This window comes from Bombina bombina, chromosome 5 (assembly GCF_027579735.1).
Source record: "Bombina bombina isolate aBomBom1 chromosome 5, aBomBom1.pri, whole genome shotgun sequence".
Classification (NCBI taxonomy): Eukaryota; Metazoa; Chordata; class Amphibia; order Anura; family Bombinatoridae; genus Bombina; species Bombina bombina.
Window position 1 is genome coordinate 908904921 of NC_069503.1, and position 27447 is coordinate 908932367.

A 27447-nucleotide genomic window follows, 5' to 3' on the forward strand; every position below is an offset into this window, starting at 1 on the left:
ATATGCAGATATGCATCCTGTAAATCTATTGTGGACATATAATTCCCTTGCTGAACAAAAGGCAATATAGTCCTTACAGTTACCATCTTGAACGTTGGTATCCTTACATAACGATTCAATAATTTTAGATCCAGAACTGGTCTGAAGGAATTCTCCTTCTTTGGTACAATGAAGAGATTTGAATAAAACCCCATCCCCTGTTCCGGAACTGGAACTGGCATAATTACTCCAGCCAACTCTAGATCTGAAACACAATTCAGAAATGCTTGAGCTTTCACTGGATTTACTGGGACATGGGAAAGAAAAAATCTCTTTGCAGGAGGTCTCATCTTGAAACCAATTCTGTACCCTTCTGAAACAATGTTCTGAATCCAAAGATTGTGAACAGAATTGATCCAAATTTCTTTGAAAAAACGTAACCTGCCCCCTACCAGCTGAACTGGAATGAGGGCCGTACCTTCATGTGAACTTAGAAGCAGGCTTTGCCTTTCTAGCAGGCTTGGATTTATTCCAGACTGGAGATGGTTTCCAAACTGAAACTGCTCCTGAGGACGAAGGATCAGGCTTTTGTTCTTTGTTGAAACGAAAGGAACGAAAACGATTGTTAGCCCTGTTTTTACCTTTAGACTTTTTATCCTGTGGTAAAAAAGTTCCTTTCCCACCAGTAACAGTTGAAATAATAGAATCCAACTGAGAACCAAATAATTTGTTTCCCTGGAAAGAAATGGAAAGTAGAGTTGATTTAGAAGCCATATCAGCATTCCAGGTCTTAAGCCATAAAGCTCTTCTGGCTAAGATAGCCAGAGACATAAACCTAACATCAACTCTAATAATATCAAAAATGGCATCACAGATGAAATTATTAGCATGCTGGAGAAGAATAATAATATCATGAGAATCACGATTTGTTACTTGTTGCGCTAGAGTTTCCAACCAAAAAGTTGAAGCTGCAGCAACATCAGCCAATGATATAGCAGGTCTAAGAAGATTACCTGAACATAGATAAGCTTTTCTTAGAAAAGATTCAATTTTTCTATCTAAAGGATCCTTAAACGAGGTACCATCTGACGTAGGAATGGTAGTATGTTTAGCAAGGGTAGAAATAGCCCCATCAACTTTAGGGATTTTGTCCCAAAATTCTAACCTGTCAGGCGGAACAGGATATAATTGCTTAAAACGTTTAGAAGGAGTAAATGAATTACCCAATTTATCCCATTCCTTAGAAATTACTGCAGAAATAGCATTAGGAACAGGAAAGACTTCTGGAATAACCGCAGGAGCTTTAAAAACCTTATCCAAACGTATAGAATTAGTATCAAGAGGACTAGAATCCTCTATTTCTAAAGCAATTAGTACTTCTTTAAGTAAAGAGCGAATAAATTCCATCTTAAATAAATATGAAGATTTATCAGCATCAATCTCTGAGATAGAATCCTCTGAACCAGAAGAGTCCAAAGAATCAGAATGATGGTGTTCATTTAAAAATTCATCTGTAGAGAGAGAAGATTTAAAAGACTTTTTACGTTTACTAGAAGGAGAAATAACAGACAAAGCCTTCTTTATGGATTCAGAAACAAAATCTCTTATATTATCAGGAACATTCTGCACCTTAGATGTTGAGGGAACTGCAACAGGCAATGGTACATCACTAAAGGAAATATTATCTGCTTTAACAAGTTTGTCATGACAATTATTACAAACAACAGCTGGAGGAATAGCTACCAAAAGTTTACAGCAGATACACTTAGCTTTGGTAGATCCAGCAGGCAGTGGTTTTCCTGTAGTATCTTCTGGCTCAGATGCAACGTGAGACATCTTGCAATATGTAAGAGAAAAAACAACATATAAAGCAAAATAGATCAAATTCCTTATAAGACAGTTTCAGGAATGGGAAAAAAATGCCAAACATCAAGCTTCTAGCAACCAGAAGCAAATGAAAAATGAGACTGAAATAATGTGGAGACAAAAGCGACGCCCATATTTTTTGGCGCCAAATAAGACGCCCACATTATTTGGCGCCTAAATGCTTTTGGCGCCAAAAATGACGCCACATCCGGAACGCCAACATTTTTGGCGCAAAATAACGTCAAAAATGACGCAACTTCCGGCGACACGTATGACGCCGGAAACGGAAAAGAATTTTTGCGGCAAAAAAGTCAGCGCCAAGAATGACGCAATAAAATGAAGCATTTTCAGCCCCCGCGAGCCTAACAGCCCACAGGGAAAAAAGTCAAATTTTTGAGGTAAGAAAAAATATGATAATTTAAAGCATAATCCCAAATATGAAACTGACTGTCTGGAAATAAGGAAAGTTGAACATTCTGAGTCAAGGCAAATAAATGTTTGAATACATATATTTAGAACTTTATAAATAAAGTGCCCAACCATAGCTTAGAGTGTCACAGAAAATAAGACTTACTTACCCCAGGACACTCATCTACATGTTTGTAGAAAGCCAAACCAGTACTGAAACGAGAATCAGTAGAGGAAATGGTAAATATAAGAGTATATCGTCGATCTGAAAAGGGAGGTAAGAGATGAATCTCTACGACCGATAACAGAGAACCTTATGAAATAGATCCCGTAGAAGGAGATCACTGCATTCAATAGGCAATACTCTCTTCACATCCCTCTGACATTCACTGCACGCTGAGAGGAAAACCGGGCTCCAACTTGCTGCGGAGCGCATATCAACGTAGAATCTAGCACAAACTTACTTCACCACCTCCCTTGGAGGCAAAGTTTGTAAAACTGATTTGTGGGTGTGGTGAGGGGTGTATTTATAGGCATTTTAAGGTTTGGGAAACTTTGCCCCTCCTGGTAGGAATGTATATCCCATACGTCACTAGCTCATGGACTCTTGTTAATTACATGAAAGAAATATATATATATATATGTGTATATATATATATATATATATATATATATATATATATATATATATATATATATATATATATATATATATGTGTGTATATATATATATATATATATATATATATATATATATATGTGTGTGTATATGTATGCATATATAATACATTATTTATTTCTTCTGTTAAGTGTGATCAGTCCACGGGTCATCATTACTTGTGGGATATTAACTGCTCCCCTACAGGAAGTGCAAGAGGATTCACCCAGCAGAGTTGCTACATAGCTCCTCCCCTCTACGTCACCTCCAGTCATTCTCTTGCACCCAACGACTAGATAGGATGTGTGAGAGGACTATGGTGATATATTTAGTTTTTTATATCTTCAATCAAAAGTTTGTTATTTTATAATAGCACCGGAGTGTGTTATTCCTTCTCTGGTAGAATTTGAAGAAGAATCTACCTGAGTTTTTTCTATGATTTTAGCCGGAGTAGTTAAGATCATATTGCTGTTTCTCGGCCATCTGAGGAGAGGTAAACTTCAGATCAGGGGGACAGCAGGCAGATTAATCTGCAAAGAGGTATGTAGCAGTTTATTATTTTCTGACATGGAATTGATGAGAAAATCCTGCCATACCGTTATAATGTAAACTCAGCTTGAATGCAGTAGATGTAGCTGATATCAGGCTGTCATGTATGTATATTTTTACACTTCAGTTTTCTGGGAAATGGTACTTCTCTGGCTTTTAAACTGTATACATAGACTTAACCTATTTTGCAGGGACTTGCAATAGGTTTTAAATGACAATTAATTATTGAGGTAAAACGTTTTTTTTGCTGGCATGTAAAAACGTTTTTTTCTCTGAGGTACTGGGTGAAAAAATGTTTTGGGCACTTTTTTTCCACTTGGCAATAGTTTTGATTTAAATTAGAGCAGTTCACTGATCCCTCTCACTGTTATGTGTGTGGGGGAGGGGCCATTTGGTGCTTTCACTATGCATCAGAAAAACTCAGTCAGAGGTTCATTTTCTTCCTGCATGATCCGGTTCATCTCTACAGAGTTCAGGGATCTCAAGAGTCTTTTTTGAGGGAAGTAATCATTCACAGCAGAGCTGTGCTGATTGTATTGACTGTGATATAAAAAAACGTTTATTTGTGTATTTTTTTTCTGCTGCCTGGGTTAGTTATAAGCTGAGGGGAACAATCCTTTGCTAAAACTGTATATTCTGACAAAGATTGATGCTATAACTTAATTATTTTATCTGTTATAATATTTTCTGTGCTTCTTAAAGGCACAGTTCGTTTTCATATTATTTGTAAATTACTTTGAAAAGTATTTCCAAGTTGCTGTTTATTTGCTAGTGTGTTAAACATGTCTGATTCAGAGGAATATCTCTGTGCTATATGTGTTAATGCCAAAGTGGAGCCCAATAGAAATTTATGTACTAAATGTATTGATGCTACTTTAAAAAAATAGTCAATCTGTACAAATTGAACATATTTCACCAAACAACGAGGGGAGAGTTATGCCGACTAACTCGCCTCACGTGTCAGTACCCTGCATCTCCCGCTCAGGAGGTGCGTGATATTGTAGCGCCGAGTGCATCTGGGCGGCCATTACAAATCACATTACAAGATATGGCTACTGTTATGACTGAAGTTTTGGCTAAACTACCAGAACTAAGAGGTAAACGTGATCACTCTGGATGAGAACAGAGTGCGCTGATAATGCAAGGGCCATGTCTGATACTGCGTCACAGTTTGCAGAACGTGAAGACGGAGAGCTTCATTCTGTGGGTGACGGTTCTGATCCAAATAAACTGGACTCAGACATTTCAAATTTTAAATTTAAGCTTGAGAACCTCCGTGTGTTACTAGGGGAGGTATTAGCGGCTCTGAATGATTGTAACACAGTTGCAATCCCAGAAAAAATGTGTAGGTTGATAAATATATTGCGGTTGGGAACCCGACGAGTACTGACGTTTTTCCTATACCTAAGAGACTTACTGACATTGTTACTAAGGAGTTGGGATAGACCCGTGTGCCTTTCTCACCCCCCTCCTATATTCAGAAAAATGTTTCCAATAGACGCCGCCACACGGGACTTATGGCAAATGTCCCATAAGGTGGAGGGAGCAGTTTCTACTTTAGCTAAGCGTACCACTATCCCAGTGGAGGATAGCTGTGCTTTTTCAGATCCAATGGATAAAAAATTAGAGGGTTACCTTAAGAAAAATGTTTGTTCAACAAGGGTTTATATTGCAACCTCTTGCATGTATTGCGCCTGTCACGGCTGCAGCAGCATTTTGGTTTGAGTCTCTGGAAGAGACACTTCAATCATCCCACTAGATGACATCACACACAAACTTAAATTCCTTAAGTTAGCTAATTCATTTATTTCAGATGCCGTAGTACATTTAACTAAACTTGCGGCTAAAAATTCAGGATTCGCCATTCAGGCACGCAGAGCTCTGTGGCTAAAATCCTGGTCAGCTGATGTTACGTCTAAATCTAAATTGCTTAATATTCCTTTCAAAGGGCAGACCTTATTCGGGCCCGGCTTGAAAGAGATTATTGATGACATTACAGGAGGTAAAGGTCATGCCCTGCCTCAGGACAAGGCCAAAGCCAAGACTAGACAGTCTAATTTTCGTTCCTTTCGTAATTTCAAAGCAGGAGCAGCATCAACTTCCTCTGCACCAAAACAGGAAGGAGCTGTTGCTCGCTACAGACAAGGCTGGAAACCTAACCAGTCCTGGAACAGGGGCAAACAGGCCAGAAAACCTGCTGCTGCCCCTAAGACAGCATGAATTGAGGGCCCCCGATCCGGGACCCGGATCTAGTGGGGGGCAGACTTTCCCTCTTCACCCAGGCTTGGGCAAGAGATGTTCAGGATCCCTGGGCGTTAGAGATCATATCTCAGGGATACCTTCTGGACTTCAAATCCTCTCCCCCAAGAGGGAGATTTCATCTGTCAAGGTTGTCAACAAACCTAACAAAGAAGGAAGCGTTTCTACGCTGCGTACAAGATCTTTTATTAATGGGAGTGATCCATCCAGTTCCGCGGTTGGAACAAGGACAAGGGTTTTACTCAAATCTGTTTGTAGTTCCCAAAAAAGAGGGAACCTTCAGGCCAATCTTGGATTTAAAGATCCTAAACAAATTCCTAAGAGTTCCATCGTTCAAGATGGAAACTATTCGAACAATTTGCCCATGATCCAAGAGGGTCAGTACTTGACCACAGTGGATTTAAAGGATGCTTACCTTCACATACCGATTCACAGAAGTCATTACCGGTATCTAAGGTTTGCCTTTTTAGACAGGCATTACCAGTTTGTAGCTCTTCCATTCGGACTGGCTACGGCTCCAAGAATCTTCACAAAGGTTCTGGGCACTCTTCTGGCGGTACTAAGACCGCGAGGGAATTTCAGTAGCTCCGTACTTAGACGACATACTGATACAAGCTTCAAGCTTTCAAACTGCCAAATCTCATACAGAGATAGTACTGCATTTCTAAGGTCGCATGGATGGAAAGTGAACGAAGAGAAAAGTTCTCTCTTTCCACTCACAAGAGTTCCCTTCCTGGGGACTCTGATAGATTCTGTAGAAATGAAGATTTACCTGACAGAGGACAGGTTAACAAAACTTCAAAATGCATGCCGTGTCCTTCATTCCATTCAAGAGACCAGAAATTCTCTTCTATGGTGGCTTTATCGGCCACATCTGTCCAGGGGAATGCCATTCAGCAGGCCAGACTGGTCAATTGTAACAACAGACGCCAGCCTACTAGGTTGGGGCGCTGTCTGGAATTCTCTGAAGGCTCAGGGACTATGGAATCAGGAGGAGAGTCTTCTTCCAATAAACATTCTGGAATTGAGAGCAGTCCTCAATGCTCTTCTGGCTTGGCCCCAGTTAGCAACTCGGGGGGTTCATCAGGTTCCAGTCGGACAACATCACGACTGTAGCTTATATCAACCATCAGGGAGGGGACAAGAAGCTCCCTAGCAATGATGGAAGTATCGAAGATAATTCGCTGGGCAGAGTCTCACTCTTGCCACCTGTCTGCAATCCACATCCCGGGAGTGGAGAACTGGGAGGGCGGATTTCTTAAGTCGTCAGACTTTTCATCCGGGGAGTGGGAACTTCATACAGAGGTCTTTGCCCAAATACTTCCACGTTGGGGCAAACCAGAGATAGATCTCATGGCGTCTCGACAGAACGCCAAGCTTCCGCGCTACGGGTCCAGATCCAGGGATCCGGGAGCGGTCCTGATAGATGCCTTGACAGCACCCATGGACCTTCAGATGGCTTATGTGTTTCCACCTTTCCCGATGCCAGAATCAAACAGGAGAAAGCATCAGTGATTCTAATAGCGCCTGCATGGCCACGCAGGACTTGGTATACAGATCTGGTGGACATGTCATTCTGTCCACCTTGGTCGTTACCTCTGAAACAGGACCTTTCTGATTCAGGGTCCTTTCAAACATCAAAATCTAACTTCTCTGAAGCTGACTGCTTGGAAATTGAACGCTTGATCTTATCAAAGCGTGGTTTTTCTGAGTCAGTTATTGATACCTTAATACAGGCTAGGAAGCCTGTCACCAGAAGATTTACCATAAAATATGGCGTAAATACCTATATTGGTGCGAATCCAAAGGTTACTCTTGGAGTAAGGTTAGGATTCCTAGGATATTGTCTTTTCTACAAGAAGGTTTAGAAAAGGGGTTATCCGCTAGTTCCTTAAAGGGACAGATCTCAGCTCTGTCCATTCTGTTACACAAGCGTCTGTCAGAAGTTCCAGACGTTCAGGCTTTTTGTCAGGCTTTGGCCAGGATTAAACCTGTGTTTAAAGCTGTGGCTCCACCATGGAGTTTAAACCTTGTTCTTAACGTTTTACAGGGTGTTCCGTTTGAACCCCTTCATTCCATTGATATAAAGTTGTTATCTTGGAAAGTTCTATTTTTAATGGCTATTTCCTCGGCTCGAAGAGTCTCTGAGTTATCAGCCTTACATTGTGATTCTCCTTATTTGATTTTTCACTCGGATAAGGTAGTTCTGCGTACTAAGCCTGGGTTCTTACCTAAGGTAGTCACTAACAGGAATATCAATCAGGAGATTGTTGTTCCATCCTTGTGCCCAAATCCTTCTTCGAGGAAGGAACGTCTTTTGCACAATCTGGATGTAGTTCGTGCCCTTAAATTTTATTTACAGGCAACTAAAGATTTTCGACAAACGTCTTCCCTGTTTGTCGTTTACTCTGGTCAGAGGAGAGGTCAAAAAGCTTCTGCTACCTCTCTCTCTTTTTGGCTTCGTAGCATAATTCGTTTAGCTTATGAGACTGCTGGACAGCAGCCTCCTGAAAGAATTACAGCTCATTCCACTAGAGCTGTGGCTTCCACTTGGGCCTTTAAGAATGAGGCCTCTGTTGAACAGATTTGCAAGGCTGCAACTTGGTCTTCGCTTCATACTTTTTCCAAATTTTACAAATTTGACACTTTTGCTTCCTCGGAGGCTATTTTTGGGAGAAAGGTTCTTCAGGCAGTGGTTCCTTCTGTATAAAGAGCCTGCCTATCCCTCCCGTCATCCGTTGTACTTTTGCTTTGGTATTGGTATCCCACAAGTAATGATGACCCGTGGACTGATCACACTTAACAGAAGAAAACATAATTTATGCTTACCTGATAAATTCCTTTCTTCTGTAGTGTGATCAGTCCACGGCCCGCCCTGTTTTTTAAGGCAGGTAAATATTTTTTAAATTATACTCCAGTCACCACTACACCCTTGGCTTCTCCTTTCTCGTTGGTCCTTGGTCGAATGACTGGAGGTGACGTAGAGGGGAGGAGCAATGTAGCAACTCTGCTGGGTGAATCCTCTTGCACTTCCTGTAGGGGAGCAGTTAATATCCCACAAGTAATGATGACCCGTGGACTGATCACACTACAGAAGAAAGGAATTTATCAGTAAGCATAAATTATGTTTTTTGCATTTTATGTTTAAAGGAATATGAAACCTAATTTTTGTCTATCATGATTCAGATAGAGCATGTCATTTTAAGCAATTTTCTAATTTACTCCTATTATCACATTTTCTCTGTTCTCTTGGTATCTCCTTTTTGAAAAAGCAGTTAATGTAAGCATAGGAACCGGCCCATTTTTGATTCAGCCCCCTGGGTAACGCTTGCTGATTGATAATTGGAGGTAAATTAGAAAGTTGCTTAAAAATTGCATGCGCTATCTGAATCATGAAATAAAAAATTTGGGTTTCATATCCCTTTAACAAGCAATCTATAACTTGCAGGTTTTTTTATATTGAGGAGTCTTGTGAGGAGAAAAAGTGAAAAATTTTAAAGGGACTGTAAAGTTATAATTAGGCATTCAGGTTTTAGGTAGAACATACAATTTTAAACAACTTTCCAATTTACTTCTATTTAATTTGCTTCCTTCTCTTAACCTTTACTGAATGGTTTATATAGGTAACCTCAGGAGCAGCAAAGAACCTAGGTTCTAGCTGCTGATTGGTGGCTTACCCATGTGTTCAGTTTTGAAAGCAGTAGTGCATTGCTGCTCCTTCAACAAATGATACCAAGCGAATGAAACAAATGAGATATTGTTTAAAATTGTATGTTCTACCTAAATCTTGAAAGAAACATTACATGTCCCTTTTAAACAATTTCAAACTTAAAAATTAAAAATGTACTTTTTTAGTTATATTAGCGCTGTGCAAAGCTATTGGTGCTCTACAAATACATAATATACTTTAAAGGGTTTCTGGTGGTGATGATCCATCAGAATGAGTTGTTTTGCCTGCAGTTTTTTATAACTCATATTGTTCAGTCACAGATGTGCTAACCATTCTATTATGTGCACAGTGATGATACATTTGGCTTGAGCATTAAGTTCTTTTTTAATGTTGAAGGTTTAAAAACAGCAGAGATTCATGGTACAGGATATAAAAAGTAGAATCAATGTATAAGCAAGTTGAACAATAGTAACTAAATAGCAGTTTAGAAAGGAAGAGTCATTAATGAGGAGAGCTAAAATAATGCTTATTTAATACATTCACTGGCTACATAAATATACTGCATATGGCACTGTATGATGCTGGTGTTCTCTAAAGTCATTTGTTATAGCCTTAGTTCAGAAAAGATATTTAATTCCTCCACATCCTGCATTTGTTTTCCCACTGCCAGTGTAGATGGTTATACAATCTTGGCATTCTAGTGACCTTGTGAATTCTAGAAGTCACTCCTGAAGAGCACTATTTGTTTATTCTTGCAGAAGAGACGCTCCAGCCGGCAGGTTAAAAGGAAGCGCTACACAGAAGACCTGGAATTTAAAATCTCAGATGAGGAGGGCGATGATGCAGATGCCACTGGACGCGATTCTCCTTCTAATACTTCTCAGTCAGAGCTGCAGGTCAGTCTGGTTCATTTTAGCACCGTAATCTCCAGAGTTAACAAGAATTTGTATCTAGTGCTATTTTGTATACTTAAGGCAAAATAATCTGTTATCTGTACCATATTTATTTTAATTGTTCATACTATAATATAATACCATTAAATATAGTGTAGTTACATAAGTAACAAATCCATAATAAAAAGACAATGCAATAACAGTCTAAATTTCAAATGAGCAACAGATTTTTTTTTTGTCAAATATTTTGGTTACTTCCATTTACCCCTTGTATTAGGTGACAAGCATCAGCCAATCACAAAACACATATACAGAATCTTGCACCGCTATACAAATAAACAACAATAATAATAATATACATATATAGGTGTACTCTTGCACATGGTCAGTGTGAACTGATACCTCAAAATTTGCAAATAATTTTTTTTTGTGCACATTATAATGGATGTGACTTGAAAATGAAAATAGTTTCTTTTTAAAATTACATGCTTTATCTGAACCATGAACGTTTAATTTTGACTTTAGTTCTTTAAATATTTATCTTATGAAGGAATCATCTGTTCTGTTGCGCTTTACACACAGGGTGTGATGTGTAAATTCCTAAATGAGCTTAGTTAAGTTTTTTTAAATTATGGTAATTCAAGACTTTCTCACTTTAGGGATGAGTGTGGCCCCAAACACCATAGTTAGTAAGAAGAGAGAATTCTGGTTCACTAAAGTACCTCATGTGCTAATATGAGAGTTTTAGTAGCTACTAATTGGGTACGTTTTGTGCACGGTCCTGGTTGACAGGGAAACTAGTATAGAGTGAGTATGCACCAATAAGCTGCTGTCTAAGCTCTGTGATTGCCACCTGGAATTGGCTGCCAGTCTTGGAGTTAAAATGGATAATGTGTTTGATAATTAAGGTAGATGACTCAATGCAACCTACATTCATAGTTGTTTATAGTGCGTCGTTGAGGGCTAAAGTGGGTGTATTAAGAATTTGTTTGTAGGTTTCCCTTAAGAATCACCAGCTAGTTGTATAGCAGGTGATGGTAGTTTCTACAGCTTGCAGGACATCACTGCAGGATGAATGAAAGCGCAGAGTAACAGTAGCACAAGCAGGAGGCGGCCTATGAATCTGATTTATTAGATGCTGCGCTTTATGTTCTGGGAGAACATCCAGGAAGCAATAACAGAATGTGATTAAGAGTCATGAGGTAGCAGAGAGAAGCAGAGATTGGATGATAATGATAGATTTGGGTGTCATTGCTTTAGTGTTTTTTTTTAGAAAACACATTGATCTATAAGGGACAAGAGGTTACAGTTAACATTACTATTATGTCAAGTGATAGAAGCAACATTATGCTTTAGTTCCAGAATGAGGCACACTTGAAAATACGAATTAGAACTATTGAGCCCAAGTTTATAATTTAATAATGTCCTCTATAGAGCCAAGTTATTACTTGCTGCTGTTTTATCTGTTTTGCTTCTACAAAAATCAGAGACTGTTTTAATTGCTACATTTATATTGGCCCCAGAGTGATAATGCACCTCTGATCCTAAGCAGTCATTGGCAGCTATGCACATATGTTCAGAATTAGTATTATACGTTTAAATTACATTTTATCATGCATATAAAAGAGAAGCGAGCATGATTTAAAATGTGTTTTTCCCTTAAAAGGAAAGTCAACTCCAAAATTTTTGTTTTAAAAAGATGGATAAGGCCTTTACTATCCATTCCCCAGCTTTGCACAACCAACATTGTTATATTAATATACTTTATAACATTTAAACCTCTAAATTTCTGGCCTGTTTTCTAAGCCACTACAGACGGCCTCTTTCTGATCACATGCTTTTTTTATAAGCTTTTCACAACAGGAGACTGATGGTTCATGTTGGCCATATAGATAACATTGTGCTCACGCCCATGGAGTTGTGGCTGACACTGCACTAATTGGATAAAATGCAAGTCAATAGATAATAAATAAATAAATAAATAGCCGTGTGATCAGGGGGCTGTCGAGAGGCTTAGATACAAGGTAATCACAGGGGTTAAAAGTGTATTTATATAACTGTGTTGGTTATGCAAAACTGGGGAATGGGTAATAAAGGGATTTTCTATCTTTTTAAACAATAACATTTTTGAAGTAGACTGTCCATTTACTGTGTTTTCAATGTCTAATACCAGCTGCAGAGTATAACATGTATTATAAATTGCTTTCCTTATGTTACCTGTTTCTGTACAACACACATGCTTATTTATATAATTTTGATCTGTAAACCAAAGCTTAATATTTAGAGAACTGAAAATTAACTTTTTATTGCTTATCTCTTCTGCCTCCTACTTGGAGTGTAACTTTATCAGCTATGTTTACACAGCTTTTCTTTAGCCTGTGCAGTAAATGCAAATGCATGCTTGTACACAACTCATCCCTAGGAATAGGTTATACACTGTACAGTAAGGGACACCACATTAGCTCTATTGGTCGACAAGGATTTGCCTCCTTAGTCATGCACAAAGCTTTTATTTCAAATCTCAAACTTCCGCAATCTGTATTTTATATTAACATTTTTGTTTTGTTAGTGTTTAAGGTATAGTAAAGTCCAAATTAAGCTTTCATGATTCAGATAGGGCAGTTAATTTTAAACAACTTTCTAATTTTCTTGTATCAAATTTTCTTTGTTCTCTTGTTGCTCTTAGCTAAACCTAGGTAGACTCATATGCTAATTTCTAAGCCCTTGAAGGCCGTCTCTCATCTGAATGCATTTGACAGTTTTTCACAGCTAGAGAGCGTTAGTTCATGTGTTTCATTTAGATAACACTGGTGCTCACACACGTGAAGTCATTTAAGAGCTCAGCACTAATTGCCTGAAATGCTAGTCTGTTAAAAGATCTGAGATAAGGAGGCAGTCAGCAGAGCTTAGATACAAGGTAATTACAGAGGTAAAAACAGAATTTATGTTTACCTGATAAATTACTTTCTCCAACGGTGTGTCCGGTCCACGGCGTCATCCTTACTTGTGGGATATTCTCTTCCCCAACAGGAAATGGCAAAGAGCCCAGCAAAGCTGGTCACATGATCCCTCCTAGGCTCCGCCTTCCCCAGTCATTCGACCGATGTAAAGGAGGAATATTTTGCATAGGAGAAATCATATGATACCGTGGTGACTAGTTAAAGAAAATAAATTATCAGACCTGATTAAAAAACCAGGGCGGGCCGTGGACCGGACACACCTGTTGGAGAAAGTAATTTATCAGGTAAACATAAATTCTGTTTTCTCCAACATAGGTGTGTCCGGTCCACGGCGTCATCCTTACTTGTGGGAACCAATACCAAAGCTTTAGGACACGGATGATGGGAGGGAGCAAATCAGGTCACCTAGATGGAAGGCACCACGGCTTGCAAAACCTTTTCTCCCAAAATAGCCTCAGAAGAAGCAAAAGTATCAAATTTGTAAAATTTAGTAAAAGTGTGCAGTGAAGACCAAGTCGCTGCCTTACATATCTGATCAACAGAAGCCTCGTTCTTGAAGGCCCATGTGGAAGCCACGGCCCTAGTGGAATGAGCTGTGATTCCTTTCAGGAGGCTGCCGTCCGGCAGTCTCATAAGCCAATCTAATGATGATTTAAGCCAAAAAGAGAGAGAGGTAGAAGTTGCTTTTTGACCTCTCCTTTTACCAGAATAAACAACAAACAAGGAAGATGTTTGTCTGAAATCCTTTGTAGCATCTAACATAGAATTTTAGAGCACGAACTACATCCAAATTGTGCAACAAACGTTCCTTCTTTGAAACTGGATTCGGACACAAAGAAGGCACGACTATCCTCCTGGTTAATGTTTTTGTTAGAAACAACTTTCGGAAGAAAACCAGGTTTAGTACGCAAAACCACCTTATCTGCATGGAACACCAGATAAGGAGGAGAACACTGCAGAGCAGATAACCCTGAAACTCTTCTAGCAGAAGAAATTGCAACCAAAAAACTTTCCAAGATAACAACTTGATATCAACGGAATGTAGGGGTTCAAACGGAACCCCCTGAAGAACTGAAAGAACTAAATAGAGGACTCCAAGGAGGAGTCAAAGGTTTGTAAACAGGCTTGATTCTAACCAGAGCCTGAACAAAAGCTTGAACATCTGGCACAGCCGCCAGCTTTTTGTGAAGTAAAACAGATAAAGCAGAAATCTGTCCCTTCAAAGAACTTGCAGATAATCCTTTCTCCAAACCTTCTTGAAGAAAGGATAGAATCTTAGGAATTTTTATCTTGTTCCATGGGAATCCTTTAGATTCACACCAACAGATATATTTTTTTTCCATATTTTATGGTAGATTTTTCTAGTTACAGGCTTTCTGGCCTGAACAAGAGTATCAATGACAGAATCTGAGAACCCTCGCTTTGATAAAATCAAGCGTTCAATCTCCAAGCAGTCAGTTGGAGTGAGGCCAGATTCGGATGTTCGAACGGACCTTGAACAAGAAGGTCCCGTCTCAAAGGTAGCTTCCATGGTGGAGCCGATGACATATTTACCAGGTCTGCATACCAAGTCCTGCGTGGCTACGCAGGAGCTATCAAGATCACCGATGCCCTCTCCTGATTGATCCTGGCTACCAGCCTGGGGATGAGAGGAAACGGAGGGAATACATAAGCTAGGTTGAAGGTCCAAGGTGCTACTAGTGCATCTACTAGAGTCGCCTTGGGATCCCTGGATCTGGACCCGTAGCAAGGAACCTTGAAGTTCTGACGAGAGGCCATCAGATCCATGTCTGGAATGCCCCACAATTGAGTTATTTGGGCAAAGATTTCCGGATGGAGTTCCCACTCCCCCGGATGAAATGTCTGACGACTCAGAAAATCCGCTTCCCAATTTTCCACTCCTGGGATGTGGATTGCAGACAAGGTGGCAGGAGTGAGTCCTCCGCCCATTGAATGATTTTGGTCACTTCTTCCATCGCCAGGGAACTCCTTGTTCCCCCCTGATGGTTGATATACGCAACAGTCCGTCATGTTGTCTGATTGAAACCGTATGAATTTGGCCTTTGCTAGCTGAGGCCAAGCCTTGAGAGCATTGAATATCGCTCTCAGTTCCAGAATATTTATCGGGAGAAGAGATTCTTCCCGAGACCAAAGACCCTGAGCTTTCAGGGGTTCCCAGACCGCGCCCACAGCCCACCAGACTGGCGTCGGTCGTGACAATGACCCACTCTGGTCTGCGGAAGCTCATCCCCTGTGACAGGTTGTCCAGGGTTCAGCCACCAACGGAGTGAATCTCTGGTCCTCTGATCTACTTGTATCGTCGGAGACAACCCAGAAAAATGTCTACCAGTCTTTTAAAGCCCTTGTGAAGCCCTTTATTCTTATTTAATAAAAATGGCTTACCGGATCCCATAGGGAAAATGACAGCTTCCTGCATTACCAAGTCTTGTTTAGAAATGTGTCATACCTCAAGCAGCAAAAGTCTGCTCACTGTTTCCACCCAACTGAAGTTAATTCCTCTCAACAGTCCTGTGTGGAAACAGCCATCGATTTTAGTAACGGTTGCTAAAATCATTTTCCTCTTACAAACAGAAATCTTCATCTCTTTTCTGTTTCAGAGTAAATAGTACATACCAGCACTATTTTAAAATAACAAACTCTTGATTGAAGAATATAAAACTACATTTAAACACCAAAAAACTCTAAGCCATCTCCGTGGAGATGTTGCCTGTACAACGGCAAAGAGAATGACTGGGGAAGGCGGAGCCTAGGAGGGATCATGTGACCAGCTTTGCTGGGCTCTTTGCCATTTCCTGTTGGGGAAGAGAATATCCCACAAGTAAGGATGACGCCGTGGACCGGACACACCTATGTCTGGAGAAAAGTATATTTCTTTCCTAAGATATGGTGAGTCCACGGAATCAATCAATTACTAGTGGAATATCACTCCTGGCTAGGAGGATGAGGCAAAGAGCATCACAGCAAAAGCTTCTATATATGTCACTTCACTTACCCATAACCCCCAGTCATTCTCTTTGCCTGCGGTGCAAGGAGGAGGGTGAAGTTAGTGGTCTGATCTAACAATCAAGATTTTTTATTTTAAAGCAGAGTAGGTTTGCTCTGATCTTTCTAAAGGGTCTAGCCTTAGCCCATGTCAGTCTCTTCAGTAAGGGCAGTGGTGGCTTTTAAGCAATTGGGAACTTGTGGGGTACAACCCTCACTGCGTTTTTACCAAAACATTTTGCTGCCCTATTTAGATAGCCTGAGTAAGTTTACTCAGGGCTAGATTTATCAAAGGCTAGGCGAACTCTGTATGTTCTTCGCTTGTAACTGCTCCCCAGCTTGCCTCCGGAAGAGGCGCACATGTGCGCCTAAATTTATAAAAAAAATAGACGTTAATTTTGCGCAGGCGAGCTGGGGCGTAATAATGATAAATTGCGCCTGTTGGAAAAAGCATTTACTCCCTATTTACTCCCTATTTATCGCAGTACATCCCTATAAATATTTGCACCGCCATGTTTTGATTATTAAAAAAAAACGTTTTTTTAGGGTAACTATTTAGTTAATATTTATATTATATAATGTTTCCCCGTGCTGTTTGTGTCATATGTTTGACACAAAAATAAATATAATTGGCGAAATATACAACACGCAATTACAGCCGGAATTCTCGGCGCAAAGCAATGATGAATAAGCAACTGGGCGTATTTGTAGGTCGGCTGTTAAATTACGCCTATTACTAATGTATATTGGTGCGCCTAGGCGAATGCAAGCGGAGTGCGAAGAAGGTTTCTTCAGATTTGCGCAATTATAGGCGCAGAGTGCTTTGATAAATATGAGGATCCATTTGTATGCGTTTTTTTTGGACGATATTAGAGGAGAATGGCTTTGATAAATCTAGCCCTCAGTCTTTCTGTATTTCCACAGGTCATGTGAGGGATAGCATCCTCTCAAAACCATGTGAGCTAACCTTAGGGTTGCCACCCTCAGCCATGTTTTCCTGGACACTTATGAGTTACACAAGCCTGCGGGGTGTGGAAGGGGAGGATATGAATACTGCATATAACAAGTGCTGTCCAGAAGCACAATACATGTTTCTTCCTGCACACCCTGCAGCATGTGTATCTCATAAGTGTCCAGGAAAACATGGCTGAGGTGGCAACACTAGCTGTCCTGCTGCCGGGACAGATAAATATTGAGGTAAGTGCCAGCAGGGACGAAACTACAGGGGGGTGCAGAGGTCGCAATTGCGACTAGGGCCCCCAAGGGGTGGTGGGCCCAGCTTAAAAAAAGCTGACTACTACAGGGGGGGTTATGTGTTTCTGTTTTTACCCATTGGTGTTTGTGAATGTATGTATGTGACTGTGTGTGTATTTATGCATGTATGTTACTGTGTGTATGTATGTGGAATCAGCAAATTACAGACCTTGTACTACAGCATGGGGGGGATAAACAGTGTCGGTCTATACAGGTACCACTATATACATTACGGGGGCTGGGACCATGTCACAGACTACTGTGGGTCACTTTATAAAGTACTAGGGCGGGTAGGGTCAGGGCCAGCCAAGCCATCTCACCCGGCGGATTACAGGTCTGACTCACTATATACAGTACTGGTGGGTTAAACAGAGTCACTAAAATACGAGTTATTGGGGGGTCAGATCCATCTCACAGACTGTGGGGCACAGGGTACCCTCCTTTTGCAGACATGTAATCTGATTCAACATTTTTTTCTGGTGTTAAATGTAATGTCTTAGATTCTTGCACCTGGGGCCCCTGTGGTTTCTAGTTTTACGCCTCTGAGTGCCAGTTTTATTTTTCTATTTAGCATTTAAAAATTTGGCACTTATTCAGCTGAAACGCTGCAGGACGTTTTTATATTATTCCCTGTCAGGGTGCAGGTTTTTTATGGCAGTTTTTGCAGGGCGCTGTTAGTGTGAGGAGTTATTTATTTTATTGAATGGCTCAGTGGGAGGATCCGTTTTTAGTAACAGATTATGTACTTTTTTGGGGGGTTTTATTGTTTTTTTTTTTAAGCCTGTTTTTCAAGAAAGTTTTTAAAAAAAGAAAGGAAAAAAATATGCTTTTTCTTCTAAAAGTTAGCGACGAGGTCCACGGATTCATCCTTTACTTGTGGGATATATCCTCCTAACAGGAAGTGGGCAAAGAGCACCACAGCAGAGCTGCTATATAGCTCCACCCCCAGATCATTCTCTTTGCCTAGCTCTAAGTACTAGGAAGGGTAAAGTGAAGAGAGGTGATAAAATATTTTTTATTTCTTCAAGCAAGAGTTTTTTGTTTTAAGATGGTACCGAGTGTGTACTATTGACTCTCAGGCAGCAGATGGATGAAGACTTCTGCCTGGAGGATGATGATCTTAGCATTTGTACTAGAGATCCAGTGCTGTCCCACAGAGGCTGAGGAGGTGCAGGAAACTTCAGTGTGAGGAACGTTTTCATGCTATACAGTAGTGAGGTAGTTGTCAGATCATTTTTTTCTGGAGAAACTGAGGTATTTCAGAAAGGGCTGACAGTATCCCCATGAGGGTAAGAGTTAAGGAGCTATAAGAAGGGCATTACTAAGCATGCATAAGTGGTCTAATTACAAAAATGGTTGACTCTGAGTTGTGAATGTTTGTGGGCAAACTTTTTATGAACTGGGAGTGCTGTTAACGTTTTGTGGGGGTCAAACATCTTCTTTGTTTGTTTGTCTATTCTGGAAAACGTAGAGGTCAAAAAGCTACGGCTACCTCTTTCTTTTGGCTGAAAAGCATCATCCGTTTGGCATACGAGACCTGCTGAACAGCAGCCTCCTGAAAGAATTACAGCTCACTCTTACTAGAACGTGGCTTTCCACATGGGCTTTTAAAAATGATGCTTCTGTTGAACCAGATTTGTAAGGCTGCGACTTGGTGTTCGCTTCATATACCTTTTCCAAATTTTACAAATTTGATACTTTTGCTTCTTCGGAGGCTATTTTTGGGAGATAAAGTTCTTCAAGCAGTGGGTGCCTTTGTTTAGCCATCTGTCTTTGTCCCTCCCATTCATCCGTGTCCTGTAGCTTTGGTATTGTATCCCACAAGTAAGAGGATGAATTCCTGTGACTCTTCGTACCTATAGAAAAAAAGTAAATTATGCTTACCTGATAAATTAATTTCTTCTATGGTCGACGAGTCCACGGCCCACCCTGTCATTTTAAGACAGATTATATTTTTTGATTTTAAACTTCAGTCACCTCTGCATCCTTGTAGTTTCTCCTTTTTCTTCCGGAACCTTTGGTGGAATGACTGGGGGGTGGAGCTAAGGGAGAGCTATATAGACATATAATTAGTTTGTGGTAGGTGGCGCAAACCAAGTTTCTATTCCCAATGTGTCTTACTGTAAATATGTGTGATAATATGTGGGCTCAATAAATGTTAATGTTTTGATAAGTACTAATTTATATTCTCTTGATGGAAAAAGATTGGATGTCGAAAACTTTTAAAAAAAAAAATATATTATACTTTATTTGTTTCCGGTAAATTTACCCAATAATAGTGATGCTAAAAGTACAATTAAACAAATATTATTACAAATTCCTTCAAAGTTTAAAAAATGACAACCGGTGTCTCTATGTATCTATTATAAAATGTACGTAATATAGTAAAAATATATGAATATATAAAAATTAAATAAAATAATATTCGTTGAATATCTTGCAATTTATACAGTTATATGTTTATCACAAGTTGTAATTTCTAACAAAATGTTTGTAAATACAATTAATAGTTAATAAGACAATAGTTGCTTTATAGTTCATATAGGATACTTTGTTTCAAGTTCAGCTGTGCAATTGAGATCTTATCTTAGGTAACTATATATCAAATGTAGAGGTATGTTGGTGCGATTTTTATCACAGCTGTGATACAAGGTATACAAATTAGTAGCCTTAAAGTGTATCTGTTTGATATCACTTTTGTGAGATGATTGCGGTTAAATAAACGCCGCTATGCCAATCATTTGCTGATGCAGTTCTATATAGGCTGCTGGCGTTAAATAAATGCTGCTTTGGTTTCCTCCATCTTGTTAGGTGGGGCTTATCTGTTTGCTGCGAGGAAATTCACTTTTATATAAATGCTTGTGTTAGTTTGCCGTGGCCGCTTTGTTATCTTGTCCTTTGTCGGTCAGTGACCGAATCGCGGCGCTTTTAAGGATTCTTGGTGGGATCTTCGTTGCGGTTAGGGTGCTAACCGTTTGCTGATGTTTAAGTATCTCTGGTTTTTTATATTCTGTGATTTGTCTGTCGGTCAGTGACCGATCACGATGGTATGGGTGTTGGGATGACCTCCTGATGTGGAATATTAGCGCACCTCTCCGGTCCGTTGTTCCCAGGTTTCTTTGATGTCAGTCAGTGACCGATCTGGGTAACTGAAATGTGGTTGTGGGATAAGTAGAAAGGTTGTAGGATAAGTAGAAAAAGGATTTCATCTTTTCATCTTGAAAAAGCTGTCCAGACGAAACGCGTTGATACCCTGAGCAGCCACACCTGCAAAGGATTTGAGAAGACAAAGAGAATACCAGCTACACCCTGGTGAAATATTCAAGTTCCTACTTAGCGGGCATATATTTAAACCGCAAAGATCACATTGCTAGACTAGAATTCCTTTTTCTACTTATCCTACAAACTTTCTACTTAGTCCCACAACCACATTTCAGTACCCAGATCGGTCACTGACCAACATCAAAGAAACCTGGGAACAACGGACCGTAGAGGCACGCTAATATTCCACATCAGGGAGGTCATCCAACAACCATACCATCGTGATCGTTCACTGACCGACAGACAAGACCACAGAATATAAAAACCAAGAGATACTTAAAAAAAACATCAGCAAACGGTTTATCACCTAACCGCAACGAAGATCCCACCAAGAAATCCTAAAAGCGCGATCGGTCACTGACCGACAAAGGACAAGATAACAAAGCGGCCACGGCAACTACACAAGCATTTATAATAAAAGTGAATTTCCTCGCAGCAAACAGATAAGCCCACCTAACAAGGAGGAAACCAAAGCGGCATTTATTATAACCGCCAGCAGCCTATATAGAACTGCCATCAGGCAAGTTATTGCATAGCGGCGTTTATTTAAACCGCAATTATCTCACAAAAGTGATATCAAACAGATACACTTTAAGGTACTAATTTGTATACTTGTATCACAGGTGTGATAAAAATCGCACCAACATACCTCTACATTTGATATATAGGTTACCTAAGATAAGATCTCAATTTGCACAGCTGAACTTTAAACAAAGTATCCTATATGAACTATACAGCAACTATTGTCTTATTCACTATTAAATTGTATTTACAAACATTTTGTTAGAAAGTTACACTTGTGGATAAACCTAAAAATGTATAAATTGCAAGATTTTCAAGCGATATTATTTTTAATTTTTATATATATTCATATATTTTTATATATTACGTACATTTTATACATAGATACATAGAGACACCGGTGTTCATTTTATAAACTTTGAAGGAATTTGTAATATTTGTTTAATTGTACTTTTAGCATCACTATTATTGGTAAATTTACCGGAATCAAATAAAGTATAATATATATTTTTTTTAAGAAGTTATCGACATCCAATTTTTCCATAAGAGAATATAAAATAGTACTTATCAAAGACATTAACATATATTGAGCCCACATATTATCACACATATTTACAGTAAGACACATTGGGAATAACCACATTGTTTGTGCCACCTACCACAACTAATTATAACTCTTTAACATTGGGATAAAGTTTACTTCAGGTTGTGCTAGATTCCCACCAGCTAGACAGTCTAACCCTACCCAAACATTTAGAGCTATATAGACAGCTCTGCTGTGGTGCTCTTTGCCACTTCCTGTTAGCAGGAGGATAATATCCCACAAGTAAGGATGAATCCGTGGACTCGTCGTACCATATAAGAAATTAATTTATCAGGTAAGCACAAATTTACTTTTTGTCAGCTGTAGGACCGCCCCTTTTAGGGAGGTTCTGATTCTGTGATGTCAGTTTTTTTGGCACATTTTTCACTTCCTGTAAGAGTGAGGTGCCCATATTTCAGATGGCTCTGCTGTTTAGAAGCTTCTTTCTGTTTTTGCTTCTCTGGAATTCCGTGACCGTTTCTTTTTCCTCAGTTTGCTGCGGGTTGCAGGACAGTTATGGCACCTCAGTAATTCTGCTGAGGTGTAGTATGTTGCCTGGGGGTATGTTTTCATGATTTGGAAAAGGGAACATTCATTAAGAATTTTTTTTTTGGTTCTGTATATATCCTTTGTTAAAAGATGAATAAAAAAAAGTTATATTTTATTCCCTTAATTTGCTTCTTTTTGTAATATGATTCAGGAGGCTGTGCAGATGTTACCTGTAGCTTATGTTTGATGCCCAGGTGGAGCCCCCAGTATCTTTTTGGTTCTTCATGTATTGAAAGAGACTTATAGCTTATAGAAATAGACTTTTTGAACCCTGAGCCATCCATTGGCTAAGGGCGCTGCTGTTCAGGAGCCTCCTGTTTCAGATGTGCCGCAGCTTTCTCCTCATAGCGCCCACAATCCTATTCATCTGCACGTGCAGTGCCCTGCGTTTCCTCTCAAACTCAGTCTGGAGTTATTTTGTAAGATATTGCTGGCCAGGTATCTTCCTGCGGTATATGAGGCGCTGTCTGCTTTTTTCCTATGTTGCAGGGAAAATGCAAAAGGGACATCTTAAAGAAACGGTAAGTAAGGTTTCTGATCCTGAAGTGGCTAATCAAAGTATTTCCTCTCAAAAGTCTGAGGATGATGATTCTTCGGGTGCAGGTGAAATTTCGGATTAAGGCAGTATAATTCCTTCTACTGATGCTGAAGTTGTGTGGAAGGCTTGCTCAACTAAGAATTGGTTTAAACATTTATTTTTTCTGTACCTCTGATTTCGCAAATGCTATTAAATATACAGATTGGTTTAAACATTTTATTTTTTCTGTACCTCTGATTTCGCAAATGCTATTAAATGTATAGATTGGTTTGAACTTTGTCTCCAAGGATGTTGCTGTTAAGGCACTGCCACAGCTTTCTCCTTTTATGTCCCAAGCCTATATAGCGTCACGTGCAGTGCCCTGTGGTTCCTCTCAATCTCCTGGAGGAGTGTATTTGCTTACAGGTATCTTCTGCGGTATCTGTGGCTTGGGCTGTTTTCCTTTACTTCAGGGAAAAGGCAAGAGGACATTTTAAGTCTCTGATAAGAGGGTTTGTGCTCCACATGCAGGTTTTTCTTCCAAGTTAGTGAGGAGGATTTGCCAGTAGTTGCTGAGGCTGAAATCTCAGATCTGGACAGTATAATTCCTTCTTCTCTAGTTTTCTTAGTTTGCACCATCTCAGTCAGACCTTTAGGTCTTGGGATATTGCAAGTGTGTTTTTCTGGACAATATATAGTTCAGGTATCATCCTGACTTCGAGCTAACTCTCTTTTAAGAGATCTCGTCTGATCTTCTTTTCCGGGGATGGGAAATGAATCTGGAGAAGAGTTCCCTTTTTCTATCCACAAGGGTAATTTATCATTTAATTGGGACTTCCGCCACAATACCCTGAATGCACCCAATTTCGTTTGATCTCGGAAGTTATGCAGGGTCAGGCCTGGTCAGTACGTGGATGGGAGACCACCTGGGAACACCAGGTGTGGTATGCTTGGACCTTATTTGATTCTTTATCTAGGAGATGTCTTTTAGAGGTCAGAAAATCAAGGATTTATTCCTTTTCCCTACTCTGCAGTCTTCTGTCCGGCCAACAGTAAGCTCTAGTGGCCGATGGATAGCTTAGCCATCTTGCAACCAGGAGGTTGGGAGTTTGGATTTAGCTGCAGTTGATATTTCTTAACTTTTCTGTGACCCTGTGTATGGAGGTAATTGGTCTGATGGTATTCCATGGACATCGTTCCTTTTGCTATTTTCCATGACATGGAGAACTTTTGGATCTGTCTTAAAGGATAGATTTAGATCAGATGACAAGAGACTATCTTCCGTAGTTTTTTTTTTCAGGATTATCTATCACTGGGCGCATGCTTCTGGAGATATTCCTGGGTGATGTGACCACGGATGCCAACCTTCTTGGCTGGTAAGCTGTCTGGGTCTTGCTTAAGGATTATGGACTCTAAGTGTCTGCTCTCCTCTTTAAACATCTTGGAGTTGAGAGCAATTCGCAATGCTCTGATGACTTGACCTCAGTCATCCCTAGCTTGGTCCAGTCGGACAATATCACCTCAAGGGTTTATATCAACCATTAGGGAGGAACTAGGGGTTCCTTAGCCATGTAGGAGGTGACTTGGATTGTTCAGTGGGAGGAAGCTCACATTTGCTGTCGGTCATCCACTTTCCAGGGGTGGACAATTGGGAGTCAGACTTCTAAACAGACTGATAATTCATCCCGGGGAGTGAGCATTTCTATCCGGAAGTGTTCTCTAGGTAGACCCTCACATGCGCATTGCGACAGAACGCCAAGTTTCAAAAGGTACGGTTTATGGTCATGGTGATCCTCAGACCATCCTGATAGATGTTCTGACTTTTTCTTGGTTTTCAGTCTTACATACCTTTTTCCTCTGTTTGTTCTCTTTCCATGAGTCATTATTCGTATTTTCAGGCGAGAGCGGCAGTGATTTTTTAGCCCTCTGCGTGGCCTCTGCAGGATGTGGTATGCAGACCTAGTGGAAATGTCGCCACACCACCTTGGAGACTACTTCTGAGGAAGGACTTTCTGATTCTTGGTCTTTTCCTTCATCTAAATCTCTGAAGCTGACTGCTTGAAGATTGGATGCTTATTTTGTGTAAGCGGGGGTTTTTTCCTGAATTTTTTTATCCTTTCTTCAGGGTGGTCTGGAGAAGGGTTTGTCAGTCAGTACCCTGAAGGGTCACTTTTCTGCATTTCTTTTTTGCTACATAAGCATCTGGTAGACGTGCCAGATGTACAATCTTTTTGTCAGGCAGTGGTCTACATCAGTCCTGTGTTTAAGTCGGGTTGCTCCCCCTTAGGGTTTTACCCTTGTTCTTAAAGTTTTTGCAGTAGGCTCTGTTTTGAGCCTTTACTTTCCATAGATATTAAGTTGTTATCTTTGAAGGTTTTGTTTCTCATTGCTATCTTTTCTACTTGCAGAGTCTCGGATGCTCTCAGTTTTGCAGTATGATTCACCTTATCTTATCTTTCATGCAGTTAAGGCGTTATTCGTACTAGTTAGGTTTCTTCCTAAGTGGTTTCGGGATAGATATATTAATCAGAAAATTGTTGTTCCTTCTCTGTGTCCTTATCTTTCTTCTCACAAGGAACTTTTGTTGCACAACTTTGACGTTGTGCGTTGCTTTATTTTTCTATTCTACAGACGACTAAGGATTGTTGCCAGTTGTGTTTCTCTGGGAAACATAAAGGTCAGAAAGCTTCAGCTGCTTCTCTTTCTCTTGGTTGAGTAGATAATGCGTTTGGTTTATGAGACTGCTGGACAGGCAGCCTCCTGAGAGAATTTCAGCTCATTTCACTAGGGCTGTCCCTTCTTGGGGCTTTCAAGAAGGAAGTTTCTGTAGGAACAGATTTTCAAGGCTGCAACTTGGTCCTCTCTGCATACTTTTTCCAGAATTTTCCAAATGTGGATATTTTGTCTTAGCTGAGGCTTCTTTTGGAGAAAGGTTCTTCGTGGCGTGGTCCTTCTGTTTAGGTTACCTGTCTTGTCCCCCCTAATCATCTTTGGTCCCTCTAGGCTTGGGTATTGGTTCCCACTAGTAGATTGATGATTTCAGTGGACTCGCCATATCTTAGGAAAGAAAAGATAATTTATGCTACCTGATAAATTTATTTATTTCGGATATGTAAGTCCACGCCCCACCCTTTATTTTAAGACTGTTATTTTTATACTAAAACCTCAGGCACCTCTACACCTTTGTGTTGTCTTTTTCCATTTTCCCTTCGGGCTGAATGACTGGAGGTTATTGTTGTTGAAGAAATAGCAATGCACATGGGTGAGCCAATCACATGAGGGTATCTATGTGCAGAGCCACCAATCAGCAGCTACTGAGCATATTTAGATATGATTTTAAACAAAAGGATATCAAAAGAATGAAGCAAATTGGATATTAGATGTAAATTGGAATAGTTATTTAAAATTGCATGCTTTTTCTAAATCATGAAAGAAAACATATTGGGTTTCATGTCCTTTTAAAATGGTGTCTTGGAAAACTGGTTAACTTAGTAAACATCTGATTTTAGTCTAAAGGATTGTAACAGAAACTCTTGCCAGATAACAAAATGCTTGCTCTGATTGCGAGATCTAGAAATACAGGCCCATTAAATATGTTTTATAACATACTTTTTACTTTAATTGCCTGCAAATTATGCTTATAGATTCTTTCATTATTCAGTAAATATAAAAATGTCTTGATCCAGTGCGGCTGTGAAATTTAATGATGGTGGGGGGGGGTCGCTTGACCCCACCCCTTTAAATAAAGCTACATTTTCAGATGGTACCACAATTAATTAATTAAATAAATAAAAGGTAGACCGAAACTCAGAAAAGCACTCGGGGGAGAGGGAGAGAGGAGAGACAGAGTCAGAGGGTTTAGAGAGAGAGACAACGATCACACACAGAGGGTTAGTAACTATATAGCATGTGAAAGAGTGTGGGAAAATAGTGCGGCTGGGTAAAATAAAGTATCAGACCCTTACAGTGTTTTAGATCCTTCAATCTAAAAGTAGTATATCATGGAAAAAAGAGGTTTTGTAAGGGCGCTAATAGCTGAAGATACTTAATGTGAACATTATTTATACTATCTGTGATAGATAATCCGTGAAAAAGTGTTAGAAGTGTTAATAAAATCAGATCAGTTAAGCTCTAAAAAACAAATAATTTATTTGGTTTACAGTATATTTAAAAAAATTTTTAGAGACGTCTCTAGTACAATTCAGTCAGAAAAAAATATTTAAAAAATAAATAAACATGAAAATAAAAATAACAATGGTACTGATTAGTACTTCATGAGAAATATTAGTTTACTGCTTATTTTATTAGTCACAGGGAAAATATCTATTGTTGTGTGACTAAGCAATTTGCCAAGATTTCTCGTGAATTATTCAGAGTTTCATTGACATCTATTTAAAATGAAATTCACATACCGGCTTGATAGAACTTGTGGCAAAAAAAATGGAGCTTAAAATAG

General features: G+C 39.7%; 1 protein-coding gene and 1 pseudogene across 1 annotated transcript in view; both read left to right on the plus strand.

Annotated features, from left to right (window-relative positions):
• CHD7 (chromodomain helicase DNA binding protein 7) overlaps positions 1 to 27447 on the plus strand; it is a 309908-nt gene that overhangs the window by 179786 nt on the left and 102675 nt on the right. Inside the window, 1 exon segment of the mRNA XM_053715068.1 lies at positions 10148 to 10285. Within this exon segment, the coding sequence (XP_053571043.1) occupies positions 10148 to 10285 (138 nt within the window).
• Positions 23824 to 23942, plus strand: LOC128661802 (uncharacterized; annotated as a pseudogene).